Below are 12,722 nucleotides of genomic sequence, written 5' to 3' on the forward strand. Positions count from 1 at the left end.
ACCTGAGGTAAGGAGTTCGAGACCAGCCTGGCCAAAATGGTGAAACCCCATCTCTCCAAAAAAAAAAAAAAAAAAATTAGCCAGGCATGATGGTGGGTGCCTGTAATCCCAGCTACTCGGGAGGCTGAGGCAGAATAATTGCTTGAGCCCAGGAGGCGGAGGCTGTAGTGAGCTGAGATGGCGCCACTGTACTCTAGCCTGGGCAACAGAGTGAGACTCTGTCTCACACACACACACAAAAGGAATCAGAGCCAGGAGGGAGCAGAGAAGAAGGGAGCCCTGAGACAGTGGGAGGAGCTGGAGCAGGAGCCAGCACTCACAGGCCCCCAGTCTGCTGCTGACCAAATTCAGCTGGGATTGCCGTGGGCCCCATGCGGTTAAGTGGTTAATAAGCAATCCTCCCGGACTCGGGCTGGAGGTGCCCCGCCTTATGTTTACCTCAGCAAATTGCTCTGTGTACTACGACGTTTCCCTGATAAGGAGTTCTGCCTATTACTCTCCAGAGAGAACAGAAAATAAGTGTTTCTAATAATCATCTCATGCTTGGAATATAACGAGCCTCTTTTTCTCAAAGTAAACGCTGATCTATGAGAAACTAGCCCTAAAAATTATTAATGTAAATAGTTTCCCATTTCTTATCAGCATAATAAAACCACACTGAATTTCAGATCTTCATCAACTTACAAGGCCCGACCACAGGAAGAGGCCCCCACCCTGGGCCTGTCAGACAGGACCTGTGGACGAGTGTTCACCATGAAGCACCCTGTGTGTGCCAGAGAGGCCCGGGGCTTTCTCTCTCTGTCTTTGCCAAGCGTTAGTTCTGCTGGGCTTTGTAGTGTTTAGTGCCCGGGGTGCTAATTAAGAAGGCCCAGAAATTAGAGACAGGCCCCCCTCTGAACAAGAAGGAGAAATAGCACCCAATGCCAGCCGCTGGGGGAAGCTCGGTGGAGAAGGGCTCCTGACCCAGAAGCCTCTGGAGACCACTGAGTGCTGATCCCGTGTGTGGCAGGCTTGGGTCTAGGTGCTCCAGGTACAAGGCCCCACACTGATTCATTCAGTGGCAAGCATTTAAGAACTGCAGCTGAGAATTAAGGGGAACAGTTTACTGCAGGGCGTCCTGCTCCTGGCTTCCAAGGTGCTGCTGGGTGTGGAGATGCAGCGTCTGGCCACACAGCTGGCAGTCAGGAAGCTGGGGAGGTGCTCAACGGCACGGCCGGCATGGAGTCCAGAGAGAAGGGAGGGAACGAGTCAGTGGCTCCTGCAGCCGAGGCAGCAGCTCTGCTGCTGGAGGATAGAATCAAATCCTACAGAGCTGTGGTTCCTCGGGCTCGCTTCCTGCCTACAGGGAGGAAGCCACTTTCCTGAGGGCACTCTAGCTGCAGATAGGGGGCTCCAGCTGGCTGCCCAAATGCCTTAGGTATTTCTGCTGACTCAGAAGTTTAATGTTTCAATGGAAATTAACCAGTCATTCACTGGCCTTCTTCATCAGTCTCCTGTGAGTTTGGTTACTGGGTGTCAGTGCCCTGAAGCCTTACTGGCTCTGGGTGCCACAATCGCATCCGTCTGTCTGGATCTGCAGGGCTGCTCATTAGCACCTCTGGGCCACAAAAGGTCTTGACTTCTGATCAGGCCCTGCCTGCCTTTTTGATCAATTAATGCCTCTAGTTCCTTCACTTCTTTAAAAAGCATGCTGTATCTCACTAACACATGGATTCTGTGTTCATTTACAGCCTACAGACAGGAAGGAAACCCATTCTCTGGGGCCTGTGCATGGCTGGAAAGCAGTTACATAACCACCCACAGGGGGCAAACATCTCGTATCCCTAGGAACGGCTGGGACAAAACAGAAGCCACATCAACCTCCCTCACTGGCCAGGATAAGACGGGTGAGACACTGGACAGCGACCGCGCAAGGATGCCCTGCAGCCCCCGTGATCACCACACGGAAGATGCCACCTGGGGACCGAGGGTGGCTGTGCGTGCCAGCCTGCTGGTGCCCTCCCCGCCTGCGGTCACCTGTCTGAAGAGCAGCTCCTGCTCACTGGGCTGGCGCTGGCCCGGCTCCACCTCCCGCGGGGGCTCCGCCTCTTCGTCATCGCTCTCAATGGGCTCCTGCTTCACCTGCACGCCGGCCGGTGCGTGCGCCTCCTTCTGCCCTGGCAGCCGGTCCAGGTAGGGCTCGTCCAGCAGAGCCTGGTGCTCACGGAGCTCCTCCTCCGTCTCCTCCGGGTGGCTCTCCGGCTGCCGGGCTGGCTCGCTTGGCTTGGGGATGATCTGCAAGGCAGAAGTAACACGTGAAGCACAGAGAGCTGGGTCCTCTGAGCTCATCTGACAGGAGAAGGGATGCTGCAAACCCCACCCTCTGGGGCAGACAATCAGGGACTCAGGGCACCTTATCACCCTGCCACAGGCCAGCAGGTGCCTTTATCTCCCAACAGGCACTTGGGTGCCTGAGTGCCTGAGAAAATAATGCCCAGTAGGACCCCAGCCCAGGGTCAAGGTGACCTGGCCCAGGGAAGGAGGCTGACTAACATTTGGGGTTTACTAAGCACCTCTTCTGTGTCAGGCACCGAGAAACAGAAAAGAAGCTGCAGGTGTCAACAGAGTCTGCAGAGGGGAGCTTGAGTGTGAAGGGGAGAGGCCAATGCTGACCTCACAGCCACAACTGCTAAGAGAAACAGCGCACCACCCACTCAGCGGAAGACAACCACGTCCACAATGCTCACTGCCCAATCCCACCAACACGCCATGGCCTCCCCTCCTGCAGGATCCCACCGATGTGCCATGACCTCCCTCCTGCCGGATCCTGGGAACACTCCAGGACCTCCTCTCTTGCTGAATCCCGGGGATGCCATGGCCTCCCCTTCTGCAGGATCTCAGGGACACCATGACCTCCCTTCTTGCAGGATTCCACGGGTGCTCCATGACCTGCCCCACTATGTGGCCCCAAGAACCGCGACATCCTCCCTCCTGTGGGACTCCCTAGATGCCCCCGACCTCTTTTCCTGTTGGATCTCACGGACCCTTCTCGGTCTCCCTCCCTGGCCTCTCAGCGTGGAACAGGCGGCAGGTGCTCCTCTCCTGCTCCCCGCCTGCTCCTCCGTCTTGGTTTGTCCTGGGCCTGCTCCTCGGCTCATTTCCCCATTCTGGATTCCAAGTATCAGTGACTCCCAAAAGTGGTGCTGAGCCCAAACTCGCTCTTTACCTCCAGACCTAATGGCCTGCCAGACGCCTCAGCTTAGCCTAGAGTGCCCATGAGCCCCAGCACAGCAGGCCCAATGCCGAAAGCAGGGCAGCTTCTTCCAAGCCTCTCCCTTCTCTAGGACCTGTTCTTGGCTATTGGGACCTCTCTCTGGCCAGCTGTCCAGTCACACCCCAAGCTCCCAATTCCGTCCGCCAAGCACTGCCCACGCACTGCTCACGAGAAACGCCTCTGGACGGTGCTACTTCTCTCCAGCCTCGACCTCCTGCCTTTCCTGCTTTGCCCCACCTGGCCCCTCCTGCCTGGATGACGGCATGGCTCCCGGGAGGCCCCCACCTCCAGCGTCAACGCTTTGCAATCTTCTTCATGTAGCAGTGAAGGCACGCTTTCAAACAGGCCAGTGGACCTGGTCACTCCCCTGCTGAATGTCCCCCAAGTGCTCTTCCGCCATCCTGCCTCTGCTGAAGAGCCCCTCCATCACGTGGCCATGTTGCCCCTGCAGCCTCCCTGCCACACTGCTCCCCACCACGCTGCTGGCTCTGCATCCCTCATGCCACACTCGCCTCCAGCCCGCTGCTTGCCTTCCTTCCTTGGCCTCCAGCCACTCCAAGAGGCTTTGTGAGCCTCCCGTGCATGTCACCTTTTCCAGGGTCAGCTGATCTTCCTGATAGGGCAATGTGCCCTCCTCCAGCGCCCCCCGACCCCAGTCCTCTGACTTTTCTGTGGTTGCCATTCATGTATCCATCTTTCCTGCAGTCTGCAGTTCCCAGGAGGGTAGGGACCACTTCCGACTCATCCACGTGGCATAGGCATTGCTCATCGCACATTCACTAAAAGGATGGGGCAAATGCAAGGGGTGTCCGGGTAGTGGGGCAAAGTGGAACAGGGTGTATGGCTGACTTCAGTGCGCTCTGGGAGCTGTGAGAAGCCAGCAGGGCTGCACCGTGGAAGGCCAGAGAGCAGGGACACAGGGTGCCGGAGACGATGTGGGGCTGTGGGAAGGGCACTCTGGGCTGAAGACAAGCAGGTGCATGTTCTAGAAGCATGCCCTGCTGCAGAAAGGCCAGAGGTTGAAAGGGTGAGGCCAGCCCCACGTCTGGCTAAGGCATGGGAGAAAGAACAGGTTTCCATGACACCAAAAAGGAAGCAGCTCTAGGCCCAGGGACAGACTGCATATGGAGAGGCAAGAGAGGGTGGCCAGGACAACTCCTTCGTTTTGGGCAATGGAGCTGCCCCATCACATCTGGGAGCCAGAAAAGGGATGAATGTGAGCAGAGCAAAGGCTGGAGTTGAGAACAAGAGGGGAGAGAGGGATGCGGGAAGTGGCAAAGAAAAAAAAGCTCAGGAGAGGAGGCGGGGGTCTGGAGTTAGACTAGGAAGGGCGCACAGGGAGTTTCTCAGAAGAAGGCACTCACTGAGCTGCATTCCTCTGCAGACTGTGAAAGAACGTCCCACAATCCCAAAGCCCCAGATCGAGGGGTCTCTCCGGATGCTCGATTCATCTGTCCCTGTGGGGAACGGCCTGAAGGGCAGATTCGAGGGACGGTGGGACAAGCCGAGTTCCTGGCAGAGAGAGGAGCTACAGCGCGTGGAGGATGGATCTCGGCACCGTATCCGACTGTTTCCAGAAGGAAACTGAGCTGTGCAAGGAAGACTGACACCTGAAATCCCCCGAGCCCTTGCATTTCAACACCCTTAGAGCACTGCGTGCTGCTCCACACTCACGCGAGGCGGCCTCTCCAGCAGCCTGAACTACAGGGCACGGGTTGGTGGGCACTCAGTGTCCGCTTGCTCCCAGGGGTCAGCCGTATCAGACGACACCGGTCCCCACGCAGCAGGGCTGAGATGCAGACTCACACACACACAACATGGTGAGTTTTCAGCCTCCACAGCCCTGCTGTGCCTCACTTCGGATTGGGTGGGGGGTTTGTTTTATGTGATTGATCATCCCTTAACTTTCTTTCTAAGAGCAGTTTAAAGTACGGCAGTAAAAGCCGAGTGAAGAAAACGCAGATCCATTGTTTATCTCTAAACCGAAGGCAGCTTTTCTTCAGAAAAGCTTTCAACCTGGCACAGGGAAAGGGAGCCAGGTCCAGCCAGGGTGCAGGCAGCGTGGGTGTCGGGGCGGGCCGGCCATCAGCAGTGTGGGAACCGGTAGGCAGCGTGGCACGTAAGGAACTCAGCTTCAGAAAGCCAAACTCGCAGGGACGAGAGTGCAGCGGTGGGTGGCCGCGCGTCGGAAACAGGAACGGGCTGTCCACGGGTGAGCGTGCCGTTGAGAGAGGAATAAGTTCCGGGGCCTGATGCACAGTTTGGTGGCCCCGATATTCACGGACCTTACCACAGACACAATGAGAGCCCCGTGAGGGCAAGGGGGCATGGATGAGGTCCCTTGTGGCGATCATTTCACAACGCATACAAGTATCAAATCATCACGCCGTACGCTGTAAATACATGCGATTGTTTCCGGTTAGACTTTCACAAAGCCGGGGAGAAACAAGTTCAACTAAGGAATCTACCAACATTGTCCCCATTTGCTCTGACAGGTTTCTCAGTGGTTGACAAAAAAAAGCATGTGTTTCAACACTAGTTTCCCTTGATGATTTTGAGGTCTGTGATTGCTTGTGATCTCTCAGTCCCATCTTCTTCCTGCACACTGAGAGCCTGAGGGGCCCTGTGGGGGGCAGGGAGAACAGGGAGCCTGGTGGCACCGCTGTCGCTGTGAGCAGGGGTGCCAGGTGCAGCAGGGGCGCCGGGTGAAGCAGCGCTGTTTCACAGGGGACCTCGAAGATGGCATCCAAGTCTTGGCTTTCAGGACACTCATCAAGAGGGCACCCATACGCTCAGTTCCTGCAGCTCCCCCAGGGCCCGGTGCAGTCTGATGGGTAACGGGATGTGACTGATTGAGTGGTGTATGGGAGGTTTCTTGAGAGCGGGGCCCTTATCACTCGGTGCACCGGAGGGAGAGCAAAGAACAAAGAATCTGAAAGCAGAACAATTCCCTAAGAAGGTGGCACAGAGCGCTGAGGACAATGCCCTGGATGAGGAGCAGGAGGGATTCGGGAGGAGGGAGAGCAGCAGCCAGGACGGGCCTTCAGGAAGCAAGAATGTCCTGGAGGCTGCAGGTGTGGAAGGAAAAGCAACAGGCTAAGGATGAGGAGACAGGGCTCAGACCACAGGCTGAGGACATGGGGACGGGAGCTCAGGGCTAAGGGCGTGGGGACAGGAGCTGAGGGCTGAGGACTCAGGGACTGGAGCTCAGGGGAACGGAGCTCAGGGCTGAGGGCGCGGGGACCGGAGCTCAGGGCTGAGGGCGCGGGGACCGGAGCTCAGGGCTGAGGGTGTGGGGACCAGAGCTAAGGGCTGAGGGTGCAGGAACTGGAGCTAAGGGGAACGGAGCTCAGGGCTGAGAACGCAGAGATGGGAGCTCAGAGCTCAGGGCTGAGGGTGCGGGGACCAGACCTAAGGGCTGAGGACACGGAGATGGGAGCTCAGGGCTGAGGAGGTGTTCAGGGCCTCAGAGGGCTCCTCACAATGTGGGCTTTGCTCATCAGTGGACGGACAGGAGAGGCTGCGGGTCTCTCCGAGGGGTGCATGGTCCCGCCTGTGCCACAGGAAGGTGCTAATGAGTCAGCACGAGGGCAGGGGAATGCCTGCAGAGAAGCGACTGCACAGAGGCAGCAGGGCCGGGCAGAGGCTGGCACAGAGGCTGGGTCCAGCGGCAGTGGGGACCACCCGTGGACAGGAGAGTGAGCAGGAGGCACCAGGAGGCACCAGAACTCCTGGCCAAGTGCCAGAGAAGGGCCATCACAGAGGAGGTGCTGGCCCCGGGACGGGGAGGTGGGTAGAGGGCAGCTCAGAGAGGCTGAATCCCAGCATCCGGTGGGGCCCTGAGAAATCCAGCAAGAAAGTGCAGATTCGAGTCTGGGATTTGGGAGACAGATCAGGACTGGAGCAGTACGCAGGTGGAATAAAGTCAAAGCTGGGAGCACAGAGGTGCTACGCAGAGCTGGGGAGCTGAAGAAACAGGGATGAGGCCTCGGGGACCAGTGGTAGGGTGTCGGGAAGCAGGGAGGCCACAGAGGCTCACACACAGATACATACACACACAGATACATATACACCCAGAGGCACACGCAGAGGCACACAGACACACACACACACACACACAGACAGACAGATGCACAAATAGACATGCAGATACATATACACATGAAGAGACAGATACACAGATACACAAATACATACAGGCACAGGCACACACAGACAAGGAGAGGAGACCAGAGGGCCAGCAGAAGGGTGGGTACCATGCCAGGAAAGGGCAAGGGGAGGAGGAGGAAGGTGGGGGAGGGAAATGGGGGGGCGGGGAAGGGAAATGGGGGAGGGGCGGGGGAGGAAAGCTAGGACCTTAGAGGGGACCCTGTGGGGCTGCCCCATCCCAGCAATGACCGGAAGTGGTGTGCCTGCCTTTCTTTAGCAGCCCAGGGGCCATTCTGCAGTGGATAAAAGTGATGGAGGGCAGCAACCCCATAGAGGACACAGAGGCAGGTCCCTTCTCTAGGGTGGGGTGGAGGACAAGGCAGCTGAGGGTTGAGGGGAGGGGTTCCTGCAGCAAATGGCCACTCCCAGGAAGCCAGGCTGATCGAGGAAAAGGGTTTGTCTGTTTGCCTTTTAAAGGAGACGGCCCAGGGAGGACTCAGTGGACACAGAAGCTCCAGGACTTTTCTTCTGATGCTTTCCTTTAAATTTCCTTTTTTTTTTTTTTTTTTTTTTTGAGACAGGGTCTTGCTCTGTTGCCCAGGCTGGAGTGCAGTCATGCATTAGGCAGTCCTCCCACCTCAGCCTCCTGAGTAGCTGGGGAGTACAAGCATGCACCACCTTGCCTGGCTAATTTTTGTAGAGACGGGATTTCACCAGGTTGCCCAGGCGAACTCTTGAGCCAAAACGATCCACCTACCTTGGCCTCCCAAAGTGCTGGGATTACAGGTGTGAGCCACCACGCCCAGCTTTAAATTTCAAACCTAAAGAAAAACTTCAAGAACTCTGTAAGAAAATCTCAAAAGTCCTTCCCCTATGCACAGATGAATGGCGGTGGAGGTAGCGGGGGTCATAGCGGGGGTCAGCCTCTCTTCCTGGGGGGCTGTTTCAGGGGCCCCAAGGCCACTGCAACCTGCCTGCCGGAGGCTTTCGGCAGCCGCGTCTACCGTGCTGTGCATCAGGAGACCTCCCCACTGTTCCAAAGGCTCTTGGATGGCCCTTCCCCGGCTGGCTGCGGATGGCGTGTGCTGCCAGGGGCCGCATCTCTTTAGTGTCCTTTAGTGACAACATTCCCAGGTCTTTTTTCTCCCTTTCACGAGGATGAAGCCTCTGAAGTGTCCCCCGCTGCCGCACGCCCCTCGGCCTGGAGGAGGGATCATCTCCACACCGTGGGACTCCGGCGAGGGCTCTCAGGCAGGGCCTGAGGAGGATGTCACTTTGGCTGTGACGCAGGCCAGGCCCCTTGCCTTGGCACTGACGCAGGCGCCTGTGGGTCACCTCCCTGGGCCATGGCTGCAAACAAAGCCTGCTTCTCTCTCTCTCTCTCCTTTGACATTCAGTTCCGAGTCTCACTGGCTGGGCTGTGGGCTGGGGCTGCACTGCAGAGCTGGCTTTGGGAGGCGAGCCAGAGGCGGGCAAACAATTGAAGCAGCTCTGTGCAGCCCGAAGGCCTTGGGGACACTGAGAGCCCCTTTCATCAATTCAGGAAGAACAAATGCACCTCCATATTTGGAATAATTACATTTTTAAAAAGTCAGGCTGGAGTTCAGGGCCAAAACCGAACTGGTAAAGTGCCAGTATTTTAAAACAATCGGACACACTCGCAATGAGACCACCCAAAATATGAGTCCAAGTTTTCATATTCAAAACCGAGGATGTCAAGTTAAAGGGAAACACACCCGAGGCCCTCCGCTCTGCAGAAGGCAGGTTCTTGTGCAGAGTCCAGAAACCACTGGAAGAACCACCTTGAGAAGCAAGGCTTCTTGCTGTAGGGGTGGAGGACGCCTTCCAACGAATGTCCTCTTTTAATAGAAAGAGATATTTCGCCTGGACACACATCACCCACTGCTCGCAAACCAGACATAACTGAGGCCAAGTCCGGACATGGCCAGCGAACACGGAGGGCCAGTTTCACCTGCAGAGTTCCAAGGTCCACTCGCCCTCTGATGCTGTGCGTTCTCCAGAAAGTTCCTTCATGCAGCTAACCCTTATAAACACCACTGCATACAAGGCACGGGCAACAGAAGCTGACACAGTTGGAAAACATCTGCCACCATCCCGACCACAGGCTGGGGAGAGGAGAGCAGAGCCAGCTCGGGGTCGATCCTGTCCACCTGGTGGAGTTTTCTCAGCCAGAAGGGGCAGCTCTGCAGGCTGCAGGCCTCGGGAAAACTAGAGTGGCTACATATGGCTGCAGGGAACACCAGGGCTAGGCATGGGCCGCCTCTCTTTCTTTTTTATTCACAGCGATGTTTCCAAAGCAACTGCCCTCTAAGGTACAGGCTGAAGGAGGGGCAGACCAAGCCGGCCCCAGCTGCAACCCCAATGTAGGCTGGAGCAGCGCAGTGGGACAGGAGGGTTCACAGCTGCCAGAGCTGGGCAGATGCCCTCAGGGAACAAGCCCCTGGGGACGTCATCCTCCAAGAGGAAGGGCCGGGACGTCAGTGTTAGGCGGCCCTGGGTAAGATTCTTGTCTTCCTGGGCATCCTGGGAAAACACTGTCTAAACGTTTCAATCAACTGTCATTCACTCCCGTAAATCAATCAGAGAGCAAACTCCAGTGAGAGTACCCGGTTTCTAAACCCTTCAAGAGTATACGGCATGTGAATAGGCGTTTCCTGTCTTCCTCAAACCTCCTACCCCATCACTCAGATAATGACATAATAAAATTAACAAACCTAAGTTGGCATTAGGAAGACGGATGTGAAAGTGCTTTTGACACCTGGGAGTAAAGATGCCTGGCAGGCGCCCGACACGCCCACAGCCTGTGCCTTTCCCGTCCCAATGAGGGGATTTGCTGGGTGCCCCATCCATTTCTGATGTGTTCCCTGCTGTCCGCTGATGAGGGCTTGGGGGTGGAGGGGCATGTGGGGTGGGGGTGGTGAGCCTATTTTGTGGTGTCCAGTGGGCAGCAGGGGCCAGGCTGTGGCCTGTGCTGGGCATCTGGTCTGACGTGGCTGCCACCCTGGAGCAAGGCCCCAAGGGGCCCATCTCCTCAATCCTGAGCCTGCAGCCCCATGATGGCTCACACACTAGGATGGATTTGGGCCACAGCCGGCTGCCATCTCCCAGGGGCCTTCCCCGAGTCAGCCCCACTGGACTGGACACCACGCAATCAAAGCCTTCGACCACTGTGCCAGGGCTGAGCTGACTCCTCTTCTGGGCTGGAACTGTGGGGCTTGAGAGAAGGAAATTGCGACCAGGCAGGCAGGAGGGGCTAATGGTATCAGGAGGTCAGGGCTGCGGGAAGAGGCAGCAGTGTTGGTGGTGTAGGGCTCTCTCCCCACGGCTTTGCCTCTGCTCTTGCTGGGGATCCTGGTATTTCACTTTCCAACTCCTGTCTATGTGTGCTAGGAAAGTCTATCTCCTCCCCAGTCCTAACCCCAATTTTTCACCCTCAGGAAAACCACAGAAGACCCTGAGCCTCCAGACAGGTGGACAACCCAGGACCGGTCCTGAAATCCAGGGAAGCAACGGGGGTGGGGTGGAGTGAGGGGGGCACTTTCACAGGAGAGGCAATAAACGGAGAAATGATTCCGTCTGTCGCCAAATCTGCCAAAGGTTTCTCAACGTTCCCCTCCCATCAACTCATCCTCTTTCTTCCTTGTAACAGCTTTACTGGGATATAATTCACATACCACCCAATTCACGCTTTTAAATGATATCATTTGTTGTTTTTAGTATATTTACAGAGCTGTGCAGTCATCACCATAGTCTAATTTTGGAATATTTTCACCATCCCTAAAAAGAGACGCTGTTCCCCAGCAATGCTCCCCATCTGCCCGCAGCATCCCAGGCCTGGCTCCCACGAATCTGTGTCCTGTCTCTGTCGGTCTGTCTGTTGTGGACGTTTTATGTGCATCAAATCATACCACACGCGGCCTCTCGTGCCTGGCATCCTGCTTCCAAGGCTTCCTGTGCTGCCGCTTGTGTCATTCCACTTTATGGCTGAATGACATTCCGGCGTGCGGCCACGTTATATGACATTCCGGTGTGCCGGCGTGTGGCCGCGCATCATTCCATGTTATATGACATTCCAGTGTGCCGGCGTGTGGCTGCGCGTCATTCCACTTTATGGCTGACATTCTGGTGTGCCGGCATGTGGCCACGTTATATGACATTCCACGTTATGTGACATTCCGGTGTGCCGGCGTGTGGCCGTGGTATATGACATTCCACGTTATGTGACATTCCGGTGTGCCGGCGTGTGGCCACGTTATATGACATTCCACATTATGTGACATTCCGGTGTGCCCGCGTGTGGCCGCGTTATATGACATTCCATGTTATATGACATTCCACATTATATGACATTCCGGTGTGCCGGCGTGTGGCCGCGTTATATGACATTCCATGTTATATGACATTCCACATTATATGACATTCCGGTGTGCCGGCGTGTGGCCGCGTTATATGACATTCCGGTGTGCCGGCGTGTGGCCGCGTTATATGACATTCCGGTGTGCCGGCGTGTGGCCGCGCATCACAGGATGGACACCTGGGCTGTTCCCATGTAATGTGGCTATCACGACTGATACGGTTATTATGACTGATACAGTTTGGATCTGTGTCCCTGCCCACATCTCCTGCTGAAGCCTAGTCCCCAATACTGGAGGTGGGACCTGGCAGGAGGTGGCTGGATCATGTGGGTGGATTTGGCGTGAACGGTTGAACACCGTCTGTTGGTGCTGTCCTCACTGTAGTGAGTGGGTTCTGGTGAGGTCTGGTCGGTTAGAAGTGTGTGGCCCCTCTCCCCACCCCTTGCTCCTGCTCTTGCCAAGTGATGCGCCCGCTCCCCCTTCGCCTACCACAATTGAATGTTTCCTCGAGGACTCCCCAGAAGCAGAGGCTAACACCACGCTTCCTCTACAGCCTGCAGAACCAGGACCCAATCAGACCTCTTTTCTTATGAATCACGCAGTCTGAGGTATTTCTCTAAAGCAGTGCAGGAATGGCCTGAGACAGGGACTCAGGTTGCTGTGAATGCCTGAGTTTACGTGTAGATGTGTGCTTTCATCTCTGGCTGCAGAGCTGTGGGGCCATGTGGTGGCTGTGTCCAACCTTTTGAGGAACTGCTGGACTATGTTCACAGCAGCTCATCTCATCTCTTACCTTAAAGATGCTCTATGTCAAATGCCAGCATTTGATCAACACGTATTCAGCATGTTAGTTTTCCTCTTCACGAGCATCACAGTGCTAGCCTTGCCTACTACCTCCTCCTGAAAATGGACTTATCCAAGTGACTTTCAAGATGTCTGTAGGT

The 12,722-nt window shown here is 56.1% G+C and overlaps 1 protein-coding gene across 15 annotated transcripts in view; it reads right to left on the reverse strand.

Annotated features, from left to right (window-relative positions):
* Positions 1–12,722, reverse strand: part of HDAC4 (histone deacetylase 4) — a 352,613-nt gene that overhangs the window by 64,825 nt on the left and 275,066 nt on the right. For all 15 annotated transcript variants that reach the window (XM_055380652.2, XM_019022575.4, XM_063695349.1 and 12 more), the window contains one exon: positions 2,017–2,274. In XM_055380652.2, the coding sequence (XP_055236627.1) occupies positions 2,017–2,274 (258 nt within the window). The remainder of the gene's footprint in view (positions 1–2,016; positions 2,275–12,722) is intronic.

This window comes from Gorilla gorilla, chromosome 11 (assembly GCF_029281585.2).
Source record: "Gorilla gorilla gorilla isolate KB3781 chromosome 11, NHGRI_mGorGor1-v2.1_pri, whole genome shotgun sequence".
Classification (NCBI taxonomy): Eukaryota; Metazoa; Chordata; class Mammalia; order Primates; family Hominidae; genus Gorilla; species Gorilla gorilla.